This window comes from Salvia miltiorrhiza, chromosome 2 (assembly GCF_028751815.1).
Source record: "Salvia miltiorrhiza cultivar Shanhuang (shh) chromosome 2, IMPLAD_Smil_shh, whole genome shotgun sequence".
In the NCBI taxonomy this organism is placed as follows: domain Eukaryota; kingdom Viridiplantae; phylum Streptophyta; class Magnoliopsida; order Lamiales; family Lamiaceae; genus Salvia; species Salvia miltiorrhiza.
The window spans coordinates 73,243,358-73,264,917 of NC_080388.1; the positions used below are offsets into that span (position 1 = coordinate 73,243,358).

A 21,560-nucleotide genomic window follows, 5' to 3' on the forward strand; every position below is an offset into this window, starting at 1 on the left:
TTCTCTCAAAAAGTCACGCACAAAAAAACAGGGAGCCCTCCTCCTCCAAAATCTGATCGCCGCCGCCGCTGATTTAAGCTCCGGCAAGGCTGGCCGAGGGCGCTGCCCCTATCCCTCTCTCCTGGGCCCTAAACCCCGGAGCTCTTTCGGCTGCACACGCTCAACGTCAAGGGCGAGCCCTAATTCCCCCCTTCCGTCCAAAATCGCCGCCGCGATATCCGACAAACCAGCCGTCTACTGCCAATGACACCCACCACATGCTCTCTATCTCAATCTGTGACAGATCGCGAACCCTAGCTTTTCTCGATGAGGAGTCGCCTCTTTCTCTCAAATACGGCGAAATCGCCGCCACCGCTGCTAAAAGGCCGGCAAGCAGCCAATCCATGGCTCCAGTGCAGCCGCACCCAGCCGGAGAGCCGTCTCCTGCTCGATTCTCCTCTGAAGAGGACGAAGGATTGAACCTTAGCACCGGCCTGCCTCCACCGCTCGAATTTCGAACGAAGAGCGTCGCGCACGCTCTCCATCACCAATGGCTGCTCTCTAGCAAACTTGCGGTCGTCCTCTGTGCTTTGCTTCAACAAAAGACAGCGCGAAGGTAGCCCCCAAATCACGCCGCAGAAGCAAGCTTGCCGCCTCGAAGCTTCGCGAGTTTGTGATGTTTGGCAAGGTGTCGGCGCCATCGCCAAATTTGACGCTTCTCACAATGTAACGATCATAACCTCCTCATTTTCGCTATTTCTATATAATGTCGATTTGATGGATTAATCGTTTGTGTTGCTGATAAAAGATGATCCTACAACTTGGTGATTCAACCACCGTTAGCGGCGGTGCAGTGGCCGAGGGAGAAAGAGGGCTGAGGGAGAGAGATGAGAGTTAATTAAAAAAGGAAAAAGGTGCAGATTAGCCCCTGAAGTAGTAGCCCCTATAGCGTAAAACCCCCTTTAGTCACTGTGTGTGCAACTAAACCCCTGAACTCCGAGAAAATGGTGCAAATTCCCCCCTCTGACCTAACGTCGTTAACAGCCGTTAGTCAGAGGGGGAATTTGCACCCTTTTCTCGGAGTTTAGGGGTTTAGTTGCACACACAGTGAGTAAGAGAGGTTATACGCTATAGGGGCTACTACTTTGGGGGCCAATTTGCACCTTTTCCCTTTTTTAAAAATAAATTAAATATTTTTTTATTTAACTAATTTATAGGTAGCATCAACCTAATAAAATATAAAGAACAAAAAGCAAACAATTATGGGATAATCATTCCAACCATAAAGCCATATATACACTCACAACCTTTTCTGGACCTCATCATCTGTGTCATCGTGCACTCTTTCTCCCCACCCCAAAACACACACACACACACACATATATATATATATACAGAAATAAATGTAATAAAATTCCTACAACATAAAAATCTCAGCCGAGTTTGCCAAATCAACATCACATAGCATTTTGAGATCGTTAAATATTAATATTAAAAAATCCCACCCTCTCATTCTCTCTAGTCTCTAGTTTGGAGCCTTCACTACAATACCACCACTTGATGAGAGAGAGAGAGAGTATATCCTTCCAATTCTGCATCAATCAGCTAATAATGTTAATTGCTTGTGTTTGACATCACAGTAAAAGGTATCTTTCAGCAGCTCCTAATTTTCTTCTATAACCTCATAGATTCATCCCAAACATCTCCAAAAACAAAGATGCCAACCGAGGAAGAAGCAGCAACCTCAATCACCTCAACTCAAAACGACGCCGTCCGAGGCTCCAACCCTCCCGTTCCACCGAAGAAGAAGCGAAACCTCCCCGGGAATCCAGGTTAGTTAATCCTCCAAAACCCTAGCTAGCTCGCATATTATTAAAAAGTATAAGTAATCTATACTAAAGACTAGGGTCTGGTGTTTTGACAAAACAAGCAGATCCGGAGGCGGAGGTGATAGCGCTGTCGCCGAAAACCCTAATGGCGACGAACCGGTTCGTGTGCGAGATATGCGGGAAGGGTTTCCAGCGGGAGCAGAACCTGCAGCTGCACAAGAGGGGCCACAACCTGCCGTGGAAGCTGAAGCAGAGGACGAGCAAGGAGGTGCGGAAGCGCGTGTACGTGTGCCCGGAGAAGACGTGCGTGCACCACCACGCGTCGAGGGCCCTCGGCGACCTCACCGGCATCAAGAAGCACTTCTGCAGGAAGCACGGCGAGAAGAAGTGGAAGTGCGACAAATGCGCCAAGCACTACGCCGTGCATTCCGATTGGAAGGCTCACTACAAGACTTGTGGCACTAGGGAATACAAGTGTGATTGTGGTACTATTTTTTCAAGGTATGTCTATCTATATCTATATCTATATGTTTTGATACTTTTTTTAATTTTGTGTGGAATGTTTAATTTTTAATCCAAGAAATGGTTCTTGATCATCAAACCCTCGAACGTTTGATCTAGGGCTGGTAATCGGTTCGATAAGAAATTTCATCAAGTTTAATAATTAATCGGAATAAAAACAGACTCGATTAATCGAAAATAACCGATTTGATTAAGGGTATGTTTACTTTGATAGAAAATGTTAGAAAAAGTATATTTTCCATCATTTTCACATGTTTCCTATAATAGATAATTTTCTCCGGTCAGGCTGGAAAATTTATTCGGACAACCCCTTTTCACTCATTTTCTCACAAATGTTGGATAATATTATCCTATTGGGAGGGTGCAACATTTAAATTTTACTATCAAAGTAAACACACTCTAACCGAAAAATCAGTTGTCGGAATAACCAATACCCGTTTACCGTTTAAAAAGCCCTAGTCTAACACTACAAATTTCTAAAACGTACCCCTAATTCATAGAAGGTAGTTTATTTCATAAGTGCACATCATTAGCATATATGATAGTTTGTGATTTTTAAAGTGAAACGGTTTCAACAGGTTGAGTTTTGATGTTTCAAACTTTCAATGGCATTATTAGTTTTCTACTTTTCCTGATTTAAGTTTGATTTTGGAATTATCACTTAGGATTCGTTATATCCGATTAGTGCTTATAATTATTTTATAGTTAATAATTGATCATTAGGTTTAATTGTTTCATAATTTTAGGTACGTACATATACAATTTTTCAATCTTCAATTTTTAGCAATAAATAGTAATTAATCAGACCTATATATCATACGTAGTTTAAATCTATACCTATTATTAACATGATAAATGGTAATATTATAAAAGTAAATGAAATATAAATTTACATCCAATAAAAATTATTTATTAAAATAATTCCTTTTTTACGTGCAAATGTACCTCATCTCTGCTAGTGAAATAGTGCAGTCATTAAATTTAAAATATATCTTCCTCCATAATTAATTAATTAATGAACATCTTCTCTTTCTCACATGAGCAGGAGAGACAGCTTCATCACTCACAGAGCCTTCTGCGACGCCCTAGCTGAAGAAACTGCAAGATTCACAGCTGCATCACACTCACACACACCAAACCATTTCATCACCTCATCTCTAGGGTTAGGGCAACACCATTTCCCCCCAAACCTACCCCTATGGGTAGCTCATGGCAATCAACAATCCCATGATCACAACTCCATAGCCAAACACCTTCAAGAAATGCATCATCAGTTCACCCTCGACCACCCGCTCGTTCAAAACCCTAATCCGCCGTCTCTGTACCAGACGGCGAATTGGGGTTTCGGGAGAGATCAATTCCCCAACCAAAACCCTATAATGATCCCCATCCTGAAAGAGGTTAGCGTTCCGTCCCTCTTCCACGCTCAGAATCAGAATCAGAGCTGCGCGGCCATCTCTGCAACGGCTTTGCTGCAGAGGGCCGCGCAGATTGGGGCCACGACACGCGATGGGGATGGGGACAAGCTTTGCGGGTTGTACGGTACAACGAGCTCGGGCGGGAGCGGGCTCGGGAGCGACGTGGAGCTCTCGGCGACGTTGGATCATGAGATGGAGATGTACCCGCCTTTGAAACGGTGTCGTAGGCCGGTTGAAGAGGAGATAGGGTTGGGAGAGACGAGGGATTTTCTTGGAGTTGGGATGCACACAATCTGCAATCCTTCAGCCATCAATGGATGGATATGATATGATTCTTGCATTAATTAAGAATATTAGTTAAAAGATGGGAATAAAAGTATGTGAGAGATAAGGGTGGAGGAGAGAGAGAGGATGTGGGGAAAAAGAAAAGGGTTTAGTTGAGTTTAATGTGCAAGCTTTGAGGAGAAGGAAGAAGAAATATTTTATTTAGAGAGGGAGATAAGCAAGATCCATGCATATTCTGTCTGAATATATAAAAATATGTGTTTATAATATTTCACCTTTTGAAAATTGTGGGCTTCACTATATATATCTTTTGGTAGAAAGGGGGCTTTAATTTGTGGTGGGAGCAAAGAAAAGGGACCTTTATCGACTCCATTATTGTTTTATTTAAATTGTGCCCTAGCTAGCTAGTTGTTATCTTCTCAAACCCCATACTTAGAAAGATGTGGGAAAAAAAAAGAGTGAAATTAGTATATATTTGGCTTGAAATTAGTCACTGAAAATTCATGTAAACTGAGAATTGAAATTAGTATATATATTTGGGATTGGATCTCATCAATTCGAATGAGGTTTGGTTGAGTTTTATATGATTAATTGGAATAATAAATTAAATAATGACTCGATCGCCCATAACTTGAAGAATCTAATAGCAACCCCACTGAGCACAGGAACTCAATATTTTCAATAATTTATTTTAGTGGTAGTTTTATTTTTTATTATTTTATTTTAAGACGTGCATATATTAATATATTAATTCACGTCTTAAAATAAAATGCTAACTTAACTTAACGCTATACATTTCCTCAAAAAAAAACTTAACACTACACATTTGTTTCAAGTTTATAGAAAAAATCAAAAAATTAACTGTTCGGTAAATTTCGAAACACCAGGATAGTATTCCCTCTGGAAAAATACGAATTAAAATTTACTATAGTTTTAAAGCGACATTAAATTAATTACTAAAAATACATTAATTGGTCTCAGGTTTTCAAGAAAAATATAATCAAAATTTCTATATATTCCAATTAGATGGAATTATTATTACTACTATTTTGAGGGGAAATTAGTTGGAATTTTAGAATAGTCCAATGGGCCTACCCATGCCCATTTGAGCCCAATAAGGAATTATAGAATCTCTCTCTCTCGTTCATCTTAAGAGAGAGAAACTCGCGAAAAAAAATAAAAATAAAAATAAAAATGAAATTCACGGACTCGCCGGTGATCGAGCTGAGCGTGCGGGACACGCGCCTCTCGTTCCAGCAGGACAACGGCTCGATGCACGTCGGCACCTCCGTGTGGCCCTGCTCCCTAGTCCTCGTCAAGTTCGCCGAGCGCTGGCACCCGCTAACGTGCGCCGCCGCCGAGAACCCCTACGCCGCCCTCCTAGACTTTGCCGGCAAGCGCGGCGTCGAGCTCGGCGCCGGCTGCGGCGTCGCCTCCATGGGGCTCTACGCGCTCGGCCTCCGCGACGTCGTCGTGACCGACATCGCCCCCGTCATGCCGGCGCTGAAGCGCAACCTCAAGCGCAACAAGCCGGCGCTGAAGAAAGCCCTAAAGGCCACGCAGCTCTACTGGGGGAACGAGGAGCAGACGAATTCGCTGAAGCCGCCGTTCGATTTCGTGGTCGCGACGGACGTGGTGTATCTGGAGGAGACGGTGGCGCCGCTGATTGGGGCCATGGAGCGCCTGGTGGCGGACGGCGGCGTCGTGCTGTTAGGGTACCAATTGAGGTCTCCTGAGGCGCACCAGCTGTTCTGGGAGATGTGCGGCGGCGTCTTCGAGGTGGAGAAGATTCCGCACGAGCATTTGCATCCGGATTATGCGTATGAAGAGGCCGACGTTTACGTCTTCAGGAAGAAGAGGAAGGAGACGGATTGTTGAAGGTTTCCAGCGACGAAATTCCGGTGAGATTTCATGTTCTTTTATTCTGCAACAACGATTAGGTTTTATGCGAAAATGTGTGGTGTGATTTGCTAGGGTTTTGATTCGAAAATGTTTTGAGATGTTGATCGTGATATCACTGATATGAGATAACAACATTCTGAAATGGATTCTATCTTTGTGTTTGCTTCAGTTTATTCAATGGTTACTATTATTGTGGGAGCAGCAGAAATTAGTAGTTACTTTGTCCTTGTTGAGCTTCAGCAATCTTGTTCATGAGATTTTGAATAACATAAACACAAACAAGAAACTTTCAAAGATACATTGTGATTATTTTAGGCATACATAGGAGGCCAGAAGGATCAAGTTCATTTTATTTAAGGGATTTGATTTTGTTTCTTCATTTATATTAGTGTTTGGTGCTAATGCATGATGATAATGTGTTTATGTTCTCTGATTCTGTGGCTCTGTTTTGGTGATCTGCGTGACTTGGAGAAGATGAGTGATCTGTTTTCGTGTAGTATGATACTGCGAAAGACCAAGTTCGTGCCTTGATCGAACAATTATCTGTGGCTTTGAATTACCTATATCTTGGCGATTTTGGCCTTGCAGTTGCAGCAACTCTGTTTCGAGCTAAAGACGAGCATCTGAGCCAGAATGCCAGAAAACAAGCACTTTTTAGATGCTGTGATGTTCGTTTTCCTGCGTTCTGTGTACAGAGTTTTTAGATTCTCAGCGCGTTAACCTTGAGAGAATCAAAGACGTAGTTGGTGTAGTGAAGAAAGGGTAGTTGAATTGGATTGAACTACCAGAAGAGGCACTCTGCATGCTGAAACAGTCTTCGATGAGCAATTAAGTGTTGCTTAACCAAATCAGAAAGGCGTTTGTAGTTGATAGACTCTTGATTCCAGACGAGCAGCGCATCTAGGTGAAGTTCTTGCAAGACGTAGGTTTAGATTGTTGTTGTCGAAGAATCTCTTGGTGGGATCATAACTGATCACCACAAACGGATCCACATTCTTCTAGAGCAGAAAACACTAACGGAATTGTTGGGATTTGGTAGGCTTTCGATAGAGGGATTGAAGATGTTAAGAATGGGTAGGAAGAAGAGATTGTTGCTGAGCCACAGCATGTTAAGAGGGCCGTCTTCTCGAGCACAAGGTTGTTTCTTCGTTGCGAAAACACGGTATACGTTTGCTTCTATCGTTGTTCCGTTGTGTTTCGTTTTGTTGGTGTACGCTTGTGTCTTACTGTGCATTTTCTTGTTTGATAAAATGAAACATGATTTTGATATTAGGTGTTTTATTGTGTCCTGGTGAATTATACTCCTATTATTGAAACATGGTACAGAGATGATATTATATCTACAAACTCAGGTATCTGTATATTTGCTTTAGTTGAAATCAAGGGTATGCTAGATATTGCTGACAAATTTTTGTCATAAATTCAATCAAATGTGACATTATTTGAACGTTACTCCCTCCGTCTCATTACAAATGTCTCATTTTCTATAATAGAATGTCTTATTAGAAATGTCTCATTCTATTTTTGTCAATACATATTTCTTGATATTCGTGCTCAAAAGTAATGAGACATTTGTAATTAAACGAAGGAGTATTAATCGTGACATTGTGTACCAGTCTCATGGTTTATGTTGTATTGTTGAATAATGTGTTTATGTTTGTTGATGAAAAATGTGATTAATTGTAGACCAGCCACTTTTACAATCACATTTTTCACCTCACTAGTATTTTCCCTCGTGCGATGCACGAAAATAATTTTGTATATATATAATAAGATATATATACTATATATATATATATATATATATATATATATATATTAAATAGTAAATCAATTATAATAGTTATAAATATTTGAAAAATTACAAGTACAAATACTTTTTATAATTAAAATATTTGTAGTAGAATATATGATAAAATATGTAATTTTCACAACGCTAGTATTTTATATTTTGTAGAGTATTTTCATATAAATGTTAAACCAAACATTAAAAGAATAAAAATTAATTGTAAGCTAATAAACATACCACCTAGATTTTGCATACCGAAAAAGTTTATTTCCCCATCAACTATTATACAAAAATACATTTAATTGCATGTTATAAAAAAAAGAGCAATTAAAAAATAAATATCGTACTGATTTTGATATTTATGTCGAAGAACAAATTACTCTCCTACGACTCCTCCAATGTTGAATCAACATTTCGGTCGATATAATTTATTTCTTTAAAAATGAGTGGGCAAATTGTGCATCTAACATTACTATGTATAGTGTATCCAACTAACCATCATTACATTTTTTTTTAATATAATATGTATGTCAGTTAATGCATCAGCTAGCATCTAAAACATGTAGATTAATTACTCATTTCCCATTAATTTTCAAGATTAGTGTTAAAAATGGATTAACAAATTCAAGTAATAAAAAAAGAATTTTTGTAATGTTTATGCAATACCTTTGCTAGGCATTTCTTCAATATTTAAATCAATAAGTCCACCATCTTCGAACAATTCACCATTTGTGGAAGAAAAGTTTTAATCCACTAATTCGGCATTTGCTTGAATTAATATCAAATAATTGTGTTCATTTAATCTCACAGAGCAAATTATGATGATAATTGATAATGATTAATTAAAAAATATCATGGCCAACAAACTTATGAATAAAATTATCATCTCAGTTACAATAATAAATTTTATATGAAACAAATCATATATAAAAATCAATAAATTAACATAAGAACTAAAGCAAATAAATTATTTCAAATTATTTGTGTAATCACCTGCCAACTAAGAATAGTGTCCATAATCATTTCTTTGATCTAATTTACCATTCCATTTAAATTCGTTTGATTTTTTTCTTGGTAGAAAAATATTTCAAATTTCATATAATACACATTAAATTTATAATTATGGTAATAAAAAAAATGAAATACATTTGAATTGTCTTTTATGCATAAACTTATGATAAATGAGGTTATTCCGAGAAAAATGAATGTTCTAAGTTAGATCGTCAAATTCTAATATGAATTATGTGACAATTTTCACCATAAAAAATATTATATCTAAAGCATTTTCATTGAATATGCATTATATATATATATATATATATATATATATATATATATATATATATATAAGTGAATTACGGTAATACAAGTGCCCATCTTTTTGATATACAGTAAAATACTTCTTCGAATATACAATCTAATTTTTCTACCTAATTATCTATAGCATGTGCATTATTTAGAGTATCAATTTGAATTTATAATTTGTGAATATGAATATACATATAAAATTAAATAAAAGACCATTCAAATATAGTTTTAGTAATTGATCGTTAGTTTTTATAATATATTAGTGGATTTATTTGAATTTTTTGAATGGGTTAATGTGTAAGTGAGATAGTGGGGTGAGTGAGATATAATTTATTTGTAACCTTCATGTTGAATATATTTTCAAAATTGCCATTCAAATCAATTTCAAATTGATTTGAAATCAATTTCTAATTGAAAACTGCTGTTTTAATATAGTATAGATGATATTCACAACCATGAAACTCCTTAATCTTAATCTTGACTTTATTTTATTTATAATTCATAACCTCGAAACTTCTAAATCGTGAATTGATTACTCTATTTTATCTACAATTTGCAATTAAAATATTTATTGGTCGTGAGCTGATTTTATTTTGCCTACAATTTATAAACACTAAATTTTTTAATTGTGAATTAAGATTAAAGTAGTATTTTAAATTTAAAAAAAGTTCTCAATTTTTAATGGGATTTTGACAAATAAAATCAAGAATTAGTTCCAAATAGTAATTTTAATGTAACTTTTGAAGTGTGGCGAATTAAATCATCACCTTTTAAATTTTTACAATTTCGTCTCTCTAATTTCTTTTCGGTCATTGGAGTGCTGAATTGAAATTTATGCAGATTAGTAAAGACGTCGCCTCAATGACGTTATTTTATACAATTTCAATTAAAATAAGCTTTGTCGCATCATTAATTGCGCCAACTTATGACGAGCAATTCTAATAGTCGCATCATTTTAGAGTGAAAAATACCGACATATTTATTCTCAAAAAAATACCGACGTATTTAATGAAGATTGAGCCCATAACTTTTTAATATATGGTGAAAATGACTGCAACCTTCACATAAAATTTAATATCTTAATATCTCGCCGTTTATTTTTGCATTAGTATTACACAAAAAATGATTTATAAAAATTAAACGTCATTTATATAAAATTTAATGCTTCCACCTACATCAAGGACCCATTTTCACTAAATGAGGGTCGGCAACACAATGCACCAAAACTAAATTGTCACATCTAATTAATTTTTCAAATTCTTGAGAACATTTCAAAAGTGTTTCATAATATTTTATAATATCACATTAGTGCTTAAATTCGGATTTAAAAAAAACATCAAAACTCACCAATTGATAATCCATATCATCTAATCTAAAACATAATCTATGTTCATCACAATGTCTAAAACTAGACTAAATTCAAATGAAACCTTCGGTTTTTTTATCCCAAATTCTTGTCAAATGTAGTGAAAATGTTGGCCTCCTTTTCTTTCAAATTAGGCATATTAGCACCCAACTCTTGCAGCATAATCACAACCCTACGCATTGAAGGGCGATTGATGGGGAGGGAGCTAGTGCAGAGCAGCCCAACATCAAGAACCCTGCAGATGTGCTCCTCGAACCCCGAGTCGAGCTCCGGGTCGACCACGTGGCTAGTCCCTTTCGACTCCAACGTGGCCCGGACCCACGACACCAAGTCCTTCTCCCCGTATTCGGGATCCACGGGCGGCCTCCCGGTCACGAGCTCGAGCAGCACCACCCCGAAGCTGTATATGTCGCTCTTCTCGTTCACACGCAGCGTGTACGCGTATTCTGCAATCAAAACACACGAATTTCATAAACGAACGACAACGACAACAACAACAACGATGACAACGACAACAGCAGTTACGGACGTACCGGGTGCAATGTAGCCGCAAGAGCCAGCAATAACAGACATGGACTCAACACCATTGCTGGCTGTCTTCACCACTTTGGCAACTCCGAAATCGGAAATCTTAGCTCCGAACTCATGATCGAGCAATATGTTGTTCGACTTCACGTCTCTGTGGACTATCGGGGGCACGGAGTCGTGGTGCAGGTACGAGAGCCCCTCGGCAGCATCCAACGCGATCTTGAACCTCGTTGGCCAGCCCAACAACTTCTTCGTGCCCTTGTGCAGTAGGTCGCCTAGGCTCCCGTTGGGGAGGTACTCGTAAACCAAGAGCTTGCACCTCCTCGCGCTGCAGCAGCACCACAGCCGGACTATGTTCTTGTGCCGTATCCTCCCCAACGTCTCCACCTCCGCCTCAAACCCATCACTATCCGAATCAAGGCTGCTGCTGTTGTCGTTGCTGCTCATGAAGCTGCCCCCGTCCCTCTCGTGCAGCTTCTTCACAGCAACGGCCTCCCCGTTGCTCAGCACCACCTTGTAGACCTTCCCCGAGGCGCCTCTCCCAATCACGTTCGCCTCCTTCAAGCAATCCGTGATCTCAAACTCGCTGAACCCCAGCTTGTGGAACGACGTCCACTTGGTTAAATCAGCTCCGTTCCTCATCCTCTCCAGCCTCCTGTACTTGAACACGAACCAAACCACGCCAACAAGGAGGACAAACGCAGCTGCAGCAAAGATGGACCTCAGCATCCACGAGAAGACCCGAACGTGCTCACTCACACCCACACTGCACGCACCAGAGGCGTCGCTGCAGAGCCCCGGGTTCCCAAGAAAGCTATCGCGGTAAACCTCACTAGCAAAGAGAGGAGGCACGTTCCCCGTGAGCAGATTGCTCGACAAATTCAGCTTATTGAGCTTCAAATTCTGCAACGACAACGGGATCACCCCGGATAATCCGTTACGCGAAAGATCAAGATAGTTCAGCACAGGTAAGCTCCCAATTTCATCAGGGATGGGACCAGATAGCCTATTTTGAGCCAAGTTAAGCTCATTCAACTGCTTTAGATGGTGAATTCCATTAGGTATTCCACCAGAAATACCATTGTTGCTTAGATCAAGACTCCCAAGCTGCCTCAAATTCACAATGGAGTTCGGGATTTCGCCACTGAGCTCGTTGTTACGCGCAGAGAGCTGAATCAAGGCATCCAAAGATCCAATCTCACGCGGTAAGCTCCCGGAGAATCTGTTGCTCGAGATTGACAGCGTGGACAGGTTCCTCGCCCCTGCAATCAACGGGGACACGCCTCCTGAGAACGAGTTCCCATCGAGGTCGAGCAGGTAGACATCAGGCAGCCCCCAAAACTCACCCGGAACCTCCCCGGAGAACCCGTTCCCACGAAACCTAACCCTCTGCAGGGTCCTGCATTTTCCAAGACTCGCAGGGATACTCCCCGAGAACGCGTTGTATATCAAGACCAGCTCCTCAAGAGCACCATTCCAGCACAGGAACTCCGGGATCCCACCGGTGAGATTGCAGTACGACACGTCTATAATCTGCAAGGCCGAGTTCTTGCCAAGCTCCCTCGGCAGCAAGCCAGTGAGGGGATTCCCAAACAGCTTCAGCTCGTACAAGTTCTTCGATCTGGTGATGCTCTCGGGGATCATCCCCTCGAGCTCGTTCTGGAACAAGTTGAGCGACTCGAGGGGCAAGCCGCAGAGCTCAAATGGGATGATCCCACTCAAATGATTCATCGATGCATCGAATCTTCTTAATTTAGTCAGATTAGACCATCCTAGATGAGGCAATGGGCCACTAAATGAGTTGTTGTAGAGCTCCATTTGCTCTATGCTAATGAGCTCCACAATGTGGCTCGGTATCGGCCCGGACAGCACGTTATCGGAGAGGTCCAGGTTCCGGAGGCGCTGCAGCCGGCCGAAGCTCGAGGGGATCGAGCCCGTGAGGCTGCAGTCGCTCAGCCAGAGCTCCTCCAAGTTAGTGAGGTTGCCTAGCTCCGGTGGAATTGGGCTTTGGAAGAATGGATTGTAGGCAAGGACTAGCTTTTTGAGAGTGGTGATGTTGCCGAGAGCCGCCGGAATGGCGCCGCTGAGGAGATTCTCGGTGAGAATTAGGGTTTCGAGCCGCCGGAAACCGCCGAAAGACGGCGGAATCTCGCCGGAGAAACTGTTTCCCTCGAGATTAAGGTACCTGAAGTGAAATTTTTGCCCTTGATTGTAAGTTTATAACAGTGGAATTGGGAAAATCAGAAATGCAACTTGGATTTTAAAGAAATCCACATCAAATGAAGGGGCATTTCAATCTCACCATCATAAATGCTGCTGATGGAGAAGATAGTTCCAGAAATTAAATTGGCAGTTAATGATGCGAAATTCAGATAAGCCCAAAACATTCTTCTTTGCGTAAACTTCACGACATCTCCAAATTCTGACTCCATTTTTTTACTTGAGCTAATTTGCAGATTGTAAAGGAATCATCTTTACCTTAAATTCTTTTCTTTTCTTTCATTTTTCATTTCTTTTTTAACCATAAATGAGGAAGTAAAATTTACATAAAGATTGAAACTTTACGACATCTGAGATATCTGCAGAAAAGCTGATTGCAAAGAAACCATCTTTACCTTAAATTCTTTTCTAACTACAAATGGGGAAGTGAAATTTGCATAAAGATCGAAACTTTTTACGAACCTGAGAAAAGGGAGGTCGGAGAGGGAGGGCGGGAGGGGGCCCACGAGCAGATTCTGGGAGAGGTCGAGGGTGGCGAGATTCCGGCAGGCGGAGATGGCGGCGGGGAGCGACGAGTTGAGGTAGTTGTTGGAGAGAGAGAGGTTAGAGAGAGAAGGGAGGCTGCAGAGGGAGATGGGAAAGGAACCGGCGAGGGAGGCGCCGTCGAGGGCGAGCGAGGCGACGGAGCCGCGGGAGTCGCAGGCGACGCCGGTCCAGTTGCAGGGGGTGGCGGCGGCGGCGGACCAGCCGGGGAGGGGGAGCTTGGCCGCCAGCAGGATTTGGCCCTCTTGGTTTAGAGCGAGAGAGGGGTGGAGGATTGAGGAGAGGAGGAGGAGGAGGAGGAGGAGCGAGAATGGAGAGAGAGAAGATGTCGGCGGCTGCATGGCTGAGAAGCAGTGGGGGTGGTGATGATTCATGCAAGAAGATGAACAGAAGGTTCTTGCTTCAGTTGAGTGTGTGTGTGTGTGAATTGATGATGGAGGGAAAATTTGTGGGTTTGGAATCTTGGTGGTGGTGGTGAATTAAATGAGGAAAGTGTTTGTTTTGGGATTGTAATTTAGTATTTAAGTGGAGTATTATAGATATTTTGTTTGTATATGTATATTAGTGAGTAGATATATTTGTGTATTACCAATTTAATGTCATCTGTGGAAGAAGATCTTGGGTTCAATTTCGTTTGCGTGTGATGATATTTTTTTATTTTAGAAGTTGTATTGTTAGACGTTGAGGTCCCACACATAAGGCATTTCTCGTCTATGTGCGATGATGTTTTTTCACCACTGGGGTGGTGGTGAGGTTCCGCCTGCATGCAGGTTGCATAATTGATTATATTCAGATGTCACCTTCAATTTCAAAAAAAGAAAAATTAATAACATTAAATAAATAATGGCATGTGGAAATTTAACTAATTTTCCTAACGAGTTGATTTTGACATGATGTAATGTTTAATACGATCATTTTGAAAATTCAGTGTAACTAAATCAATCGATAAATATAACAAACATTATTTTTATTTATCAAGGCGTTGTTGATAAATTACTCATATTTAACTTTTATTTTGGCAAATAGGTCAGGATGTGTTCCGAATTCATTTGCAAAATCAGATAAAATTGGAACTTAAAATTATCGAGTAATTTTTAATTTTTTAATAATTTAAAAGACATTATCCCTTGATATTAGAGTTGAAACTTTTTGTTAAGTGAGTGTAGTCTGATTGGCTGGGGTTTGGGGTGGTGATAAATGTGACGAATTTATTTATGGGAAAAGAAAAGAGAATTTGAAAGGGTGATGTGATAATAAGTGTGAGTGAGCATTTTCCAAGGAGTGGGATCCAGCAATTTTATTATGGGGACTTTTGAGTATGAGAAAGCAAATCTAGTAAAAGTTTGTTTGAATTTAGTGGCATAATAAAGACAACAACCAAGAATGGTATATATGATTGTATTTGGGTATTTTATTTAAGTTTTTAAATGAGATGAATGTAATTAAATCGGACAGGTCTGAGTCTGGCTCTACTAGGTATATAGATTCTGCTGCAAATTAAGTGTTGTTTTTAATTTGATTTAATTGATAGTTATATAGTTTAAGTGGAAATGGTTTCCATTATAATAGTGTATCGGATTTGGATCAATTTTCTTACACTTACCACTTTTAAAAGGATAACGATAATTGAGTATATTTTTCGAAAATATGTAAAGTTAGGGACACAAATTATGATGAATTCAATAATAATAATAATAATAATAGCTAAAATATAAAATAATTAAACCTAAAAAGTAAATTATGAATGTATGCATTATACAAAATATTACTACCAAGTAATGCAACTTAAATTCAATATTACTACCCTAGTTCACCTCAATATTTAGGTACTGAAATTTTAAATTAAATCACAGTTGTTAGTTGATACAATCTGTGAAGTCTTGTATCAACTTAAAATTTATTTCAAAATCATTCACAAAAAAATAGTTACAGTTGTAGCCACATTTGTAGGCGGCTTTCCTGCATATTCTAGGTTGCATAATATTAGTTCCATAATATTTTTTTTAAAATTAATTAATTCCGAATTAAAAAGGTAATTGCACCATTTAATTTTCAAACTCGACCAGAATACAAATTGATCGAAATTGGGCACTTTCCAGTCAAAGCAGAAAAAAAATAAAAAAAAAATAGAAAATATGGCTGTTTCAATTATCTGACATATAAATCCAATTTAATAATAGAAATTATGTTGAGGTAAACTGAACGACCTAACTCCCCACTATTCAATTGAAAATTTTATATAGTATTTTAAATTTTATTAGTATATACTTTTCCCGGCTAAATTGATCAATATTTTTTTATATATAATTTAAGAAATTAATATTTTAAATGTGTTTGATAATATAAAGAATAAGTGATTAAATATTTTTTACTTATATTTATTTCACATAAATAAATTGATCAATTTAATTGAAACCGCCAAAAAAAATATTGATCAACTTATAAATACAGTATAAATTAAAGATGAAAGTAATGTTTTAGTTGGTGGCCCAATAACTTTAATTTTGATCAGACTTGTGGGCTTGACGGAATTTAATGATAAAATTCGCCTAATAACTGCTATAATTGTGGTTGTGTTTTTTAATCAAAAAAATCGGTGCCTCATTAAAATTTAAATTACGTCTCATTATTGCGTATAAATTAAATTAGGATTAATAGACGAAAAATATACAAACTATCATCGAATTTACAAATTGCACATGACCTCCACAACTGCTTCTTCAAAAATATGGCGTGCTGCTGCTTCTTTAAAGAAGAGGAAAGGAGAGAGACTAAAGATGAAACTCTAAACCGGTTAATTCGGTTGGACCGGTTAATCGGTTTGATTTCCGATTAGCTATTTCATGGTTAATCGATTTCGATTAACTGAAAAATCGGTTCGGTTATAACCGAATCAGACTGATTACCACCCCTATGTATGGGTAGTGGTCTCACTTATGTGCGATTATTTTTCCACCTTTGTGTGGTGTATAGATTCCGCCCATAGTTATTTTTTCATCTTTGTGTGGTGTAGAGGTCCCGCCTGCGTGTAGATGGCTTATTTGATTATATTTAAGTAATTCTTGTAATTCTAATTTAAAAAAAAACATTTTAAAAATGAGCTTCTTCATTTCAGGGTGCCTCCAATGGTGTTTTTTCTAGTTTCTTAAACTTGGAACTACCATTGGAGAAAATGAGAACCAGTTTCAACACGGAAACCGAGGAAACTAGGTGCAAATTTGCACCCAGCTTCAAACTGATACATGCGGGCCCCTCTTTTACCTTTTACCATTTTATTTTATTTTTCCTTTTCTTTTTTGCGGCTAAATGATACTCCCTCCGTCCACGAAATAAAGGCCTACATGCCAAAACACGGGTTTTAAGAAAAAGTGTATTTTTATTAGTTGAGTGGAGAAAGGGTCCCACAAAATGTATTGTTTATTGATTGAGTGGAGAAAGGGACCCACAAAGTGTATTATTTATTAGTTGAGTGGAGAAAAAGTGTATTGATTATTGGGACTCACCAATTAAAATATGAATAAAAACTTACCAAAAATAGGTAGGCCTTGTTTTTGTGGACATCCCAAAAAGGCAAGTAGGCCTTTATTTCGTGGACGGAAGGAGTACTAGCTTTTCATCATTTAATTGTTTTTCCTTTTCATTTGTTTAATGCTTTCGCCTCATTGTTTTGTCTTTTTTTTTCTTTTCTTTTTCTATTTATTTATTGTTTTGCTTTGTAATTAAAGAATAAATGGCTAATTTCAATTGTATTAATTGATTCAATTGCAATATGTTAAACGACTAAATTTTAGTAATGTAATTTTAATTTTATTAATGTACTTTTAATTATTATTTAATTTTAAATTTAATTTATTTTATTAAATTAGATAATTAAAATATAGAATTTTAATTTAAAAATAAAATTAAAATATATAAATAATAATGCAAATAAAATTAATTGGAATATATATATATAGATATATAGAGGGATTGTGTATTATGGTGGGACCCTAAAAAGTAAGAAACTGGTTTATTGTTGGAGGAGATGTGAGAGAAAAAAGTAGATGAGTTTTTAAAGCTGATGTGACAATGATGTGGCAATTTAGAAACTAGAAACTGGGATCATTGTTGGCTTCCTCTTTTCCTTTTTTCAGTGAAAAGTTTATTGAACTTCCTAAAGTCCAACACGCGATAAAATATGGGATATTTTTTGTTTTGTTTTTTTGTTTTTGTAGTATTTTTTTTTTTCCAGAGAGAACATTCGAGGAATTTAACCTTGTAGTTTGGTAAAAGTTTGGTGAGCCTTTCTATCAATATAAAATGGAATACACTAATAAAATAACAAATTAATTATTTGTAGGCACAAATTAGTTATTGCAATTAAAAAAAAAAAAAAGAACCAATAACACAAATTTATATGTTACTGTAACTTTTGTGAAAATAGGCGATGAGACTAAGGGCATATTGGTGGGGTGTGATTTATAGTTAGAATTACATTTTCTGTGAGAATTATTATAATTAATGTATTTTATTATAGAAAATTAATCATAATAAATCTAAACGATGTATTTTGTTTGGTCGTATTAATTTTTCCTCCAAGGACTGCATGCTAATTGATAATGATGAACATTGCCAAATTAACCAATAAGTGTTGAATAGAATCTCAATTAGTCCTTAATTTCAAAGTATTAATAATTGACGATAAGAATGGCCTAGAAAGTCTTCAAATTGAACTATTCATATTTGACTGCACCTAATAAAGCAATGCGCAGAAATTAAAACCAATGTCAAATCTTTTCTTCCTCTCTTTTTTTCTTTCATTTACACATTGATTGATTGATTGGTCAAATTAGAAAGAAAGAAAGAAAAAACATATATTCATGTCACTATTTAGAGTGTCGATCAGTCGACAACTTTCACTTCTTACACATATTTTTATTTGTGGACGTTTGTACAGTGCAAATCATTCACGTATTATAATAAATATTTACTGTGTACCTAAGATGCAGACCATTCACATATTTTTTTTTATCAGAAAAAGAGGTTATGAATTACTCAAAAACAAGGTACCAGAAGTACCAAAACAAAAACAACAGCAAAGTCTCATCTAGCCAAAAGGCCAAACGAGACGAGGCAGAAAAGGAAAAACCCGAGAGACTCAGGGCAAAAGAACGCCAAAACAGAAAAGAAAAATCCTATAATTACTAAGTGGGATATAGATTTGATATTTTATATTGTCTATTAATATAGTGAAAAAAATAATATTCAAATTGAACCAATCATTTTCTTGAATCTCACTATCTTCATTCTTCATTAAATCAAGGGCTTGCTTATAAATGATATGGACCAATGAATTTTATGAATCATTTGGGCCTTCAAATTATATTATGACTCATACAGAAAAGCCCAAAGCATGTGACTGAATAAGCTCTAAAATTAATTGTGTATATATATAGATTGGATGGAATATTGGGCTAAAGCTTACATTGGCATGGGCAAAAGGCATGCACTATAAATTTATAATAGTTGTTCAATTTTTTTTTTTTTTTTGAAGTTGTTCAATTTTCATTTATCTATATCATGTCACCTGTTTAAAGTCCATCAATCATATATATATAGTATAAGGGCTCCTTAGTTCTTGTTTCATTAACACTAACCAATTGGGGAAATAAAACATGTTTGGCTATAAATTTAGGGCTCGTTTGGTTTTCAGTAAAAAATTATATAGGATAATTTGTAATCAGGATATTTAGCGTGGATAATGACAAATTATTAATACTGAGTTGGTGTTTGCTATCATGGCTAAATACAAAATATCCTGGTTTAAGTTAATCCTAAGGGGAGGTAATATTATTAATCCTAAGAAATCTGGATTAATAATACTGGGTCGTGGGATTAAACCAGGTCATCTGCATTATTACTAAATAATACTAAAGACTAGACTGATATGTACTAAATTAGCTAATACAGTGTATTAGCCAATATCAAACACGCCCTTAGTGACCAAAACTTGGGGGCAAATGTCCACGTAATATCAAATGATATACTAAATTATAAAGGGCTTTGATTATCTAAAAGTTTCAATTATTTTACTAATAAATTAGAAATTAATCTTATCATATTTGTCTATTTAAACTAATATTAAAAAAATGCCCCTAAAGGAATTAATTACTGTAAATTTATTAATGTAAATGCTAACTGAATTAGCTAGTCCTAATTAATCATATTAAAATTATACTTAAACAATATAAATTAAAAATGAAAAAAATAAAATTAAAAACTATATAAAAAAAACTATACACAATTCAGTCCATGTAATTTGTTGATGGTTGAAAACGTATTAAAAAACAATTCCGCGTAAGCAAATCTTCAAAACTCCCTAATTAAACTCTCCTTTAAATTGACTCTCTCGAAACCTATATATCCGTTTAAAACCCATTCACCAAAACAAAACTCATTCTTCTCCCATTAATTAATCTTAGGATTAACCATAAATCCTTTCCTATAATTAATTAATACTCCCACAGTCACATGTGAGTGTGCATTGTTTGTCATTTTGATACGTCCCACAAAAGTGTACATTTTTTCTTTTTGAACCATTCTTTCATAAACGTGAGTCTAATAACATTATTTAGAGCATTAGCAGTGGGGATGACCTGATAGCTAACCTGATAGAGGGAGGACCATATTGAGTCATTGAGACTGCAGTGGGATGACATGATAGCTAACCTAATTATTTTAGTTTTGGTTATTGTATTTTCTATTTAAATTTAATTGCACAAATTTAAATAACACAATTTACTAATTAAAATTAAATTCATTAATTTTAAAATCCTAAAAATTATATTAAAAAACACCTAGAGACATAATTTAAAAATACTTAATTAAAATAACATAATTATTTAAAATAAAAATAGCACTAATTTAAATCACATAACATTTTCAGTTTTTCTTTTGCTATTCATTTAAAATAGAAGCCTACATTTTTAGCCCAATTATAAGTTATAACTTTAAAACACTAAACTAAAATATAACCTAAACCTACCCTCTGTTCCTGCGTTCCATCTTCATCATTTCTCCCTCTGTTCCTGCGCCGCAACAGGTATGTTTAGATTTTTATTTTTTTAATAGCGCGTGTAACACACGCGAGCGAAAATTCGGAAATCAGGGCAAGCTTGATAGATCGGGGCAGCCTCGTGTCCCTTGCGACTGCAGTGGGAGACCCGATCTCAGGGGTGACTCGAGTCCCCCCTATCGGGTCTCCAATGGGGATGCTGATCTTATACCGGAACAAACCGTTATCTTGATTCATTAGAAATTGAATAAGTAAGGAAATTCACATTACATTTATTAAAACTCGTGCCGCCAACTATCATGCACACTCTTTTAAAACGAAGAAAGTAATTACTTATTGAATGGGACGTGGCGGGTCGGGTTAGGCTGAAACACATAGCCTCAATTCGGATCGCCACATGATGCACACACGTTTTGTGATGAATTAATTAAGAATAATAATCAAATTTTAATTAATACTTTGAAAAATTAATATGCAAGAATGATTATAAAATCTAATTAGATTAGTACATTCAAGTTAATTACCTTAAAATTATGAAATTAAAATTAAAAAATGGCTATAAATTATAAAATTTGAAAATAAGACAATAAAATGTGACAATAATTCATGTAAAAAAAGAATCGAGTAAGTTGTAACCACAATTTGGTCCGTGTAATTTATTGACGGTTGAAAACGCATTAATAAAACAATTCCACGTAAGCAAATCTCAAAACTCCCTAATTAAACGCTCCTTCAAAATTAACTATCCCGAAACCTATATATACACATTCAAAACCCATTTTCCTCCCACTAATTAATCCTAGAATTTAACCATCAA

General features: G+C 36.9%; 3 protein-coding genes across 6 annotated transcripts; 2 read left to right on the top strand and 1 right to left on the bottom strand.

The window, feature by feature from the left end:
- Positions 1–1,389: 1,389 nt before the first annotated feature.
- On the top strand, positions 1,390–4,318 carry LOC131009250 (zinc finger protein MAGPIE-like). 2 transcript variants are annotated; one of them, XM_057936522.1, is made up of 3 exons: positions 1,390–1,811; positions 1,913–2,309; positions 3,376–4,318. In XM_057936522.1, the coding sequence occupies exons 1-3, from the start codon at positions 1,697–1,699 to the stop codon at positions 4,073–4,075; spliced, it is 1,212 nt and encodes a 403-aa protein (XP_057792505.1). In that variant the 5' UTR covers positions 1,390–1,696; the 3' UTR covers positions 4,076–4,318. The 2 variants fall into 2 exon arrangements, with proteins under 2 accessions (XP_057792505.1, XP_057792504.1); XM_057936521.1 differs by having other exon boundaries at positions 1,452–1,811; positions 1,886–2,309.
- Positions 4,319–5,145: 827 nt separating this feature from the next.
- LOC131009298 (uncharacterized) lies at positions 5,146–7,282 on the top strand. 3 transcript variants are annotated; one of them, XM_057936594.1, is made up of 2 exons: positions 5,146–5,934; positions 6,524–7,282. In XM_057936594.1, exon 1 carries the CDS (start codon positions 5,228–5,230, stop codon positions 5,909–5,911), a length of 684 nt encoding a protein of 227 aa, XP_057792577.1. In that variant the 5' UTR covers positions 5,146–5,227; the 3' UTR covers positions 5,912–5,934; positions 6,524–7,282. The 3 variants fall into 3 exon arrangements, with proteins under 3 accessions (XP_057792577.1, XP_057792578.1, XP_057792579.1); XM_057936595.1 differs by having other exon boundaries at positions 5,149–5,934; positions 6,410–7,282; XM_057936596.1 differs by having other exon boundaries at positions 5,149–5,934; positions 6,433–7,282.
- Positions 7,283–10,310: 3,028 nt separating this feature from the next.
- On the bottom strand, positions 10,311–14,198 carry LOC131009194 (receptor-like protein kinase HSL1). The gene is made up of 3 exons (XM_057936446.1): positions 13,609–14,198; positions 10,932–13,111; positions 10,311–10,844 (listed from the first exon to the last, which is right to left on the bottom strand). The coding sequence occupies exons 1-3, from the start codon at positions 14,061–14,063 to the stop codon at positions 10,474–10,476; spliced, it is 3,006 nt and encodes a 1,001-aa protein (XP_057792429.1). The 5' UTR covers positions 14,064–14,198; the 3' UTR covers positions 10,311–10,473.
- Between the last annotated feature and the right edge of the window lie 7,362 nt (positions 14,199–21,560).

What these genes read in the sequence shown, in the direction of transcription:
- LOC131009250 (XM_057936521.1), top strand. Translation starts at nt 1,697, where the DNA reads ATGCCAACCGAGGAAGAAGCAGCAACCTCAATCACCTCAACTCAAAAC. An exon ending in AAACCTCCCCGGGAATCCAG is followed by an intron (nt 1,812 to 1,885) that starts GTTAGTTAATCC and finishes ACTAAAGACTAG; the next exon opens with GGTCTGGTGTTTTGACAAAA. An exon ending in TGTGGTACTATTTTTTCAAG is followed by an intron (nt 2,310 to 3,375) that starts GTATGTCTATCT and finishes TCACATGAGCAG; the next exon opens with GAGAGACAGCTTCATCACTC.
- LOC131009298 (XM_057936594.1), top strand. Translation starts at nt 5,228, where the DNA reads ATGAAATTCACGGACTCGCCGGTGATCGAGCTGAGCGTGCGGGACACG.
- LOC131009194 (XM_057936446.1), bottom strand. Translation starts at nt 14,063, where the DNA reads ATGAATCATCACCACCCCCACTGCTTCTCAGCCATGCAGCCGCCGACA. An exon ending in TCCGACCTCCCTTTTCTCAG is followed by an intron (nt 13,112 to 13,608) that starts GTTCGTAAAAAG and finishes ATTTCACTTCAG; the next exon opens with GTACCTTAATCTCGAGGGAA. An exon ending in TTGCGGCTACATTGCACCCG is followed by an intron (nt 10,845 to 10,931) that starts GTACGTCCGTAA and finishes TTTTGATTGCAG; the next exon opens with AATACGCGTACACGCTGCGT.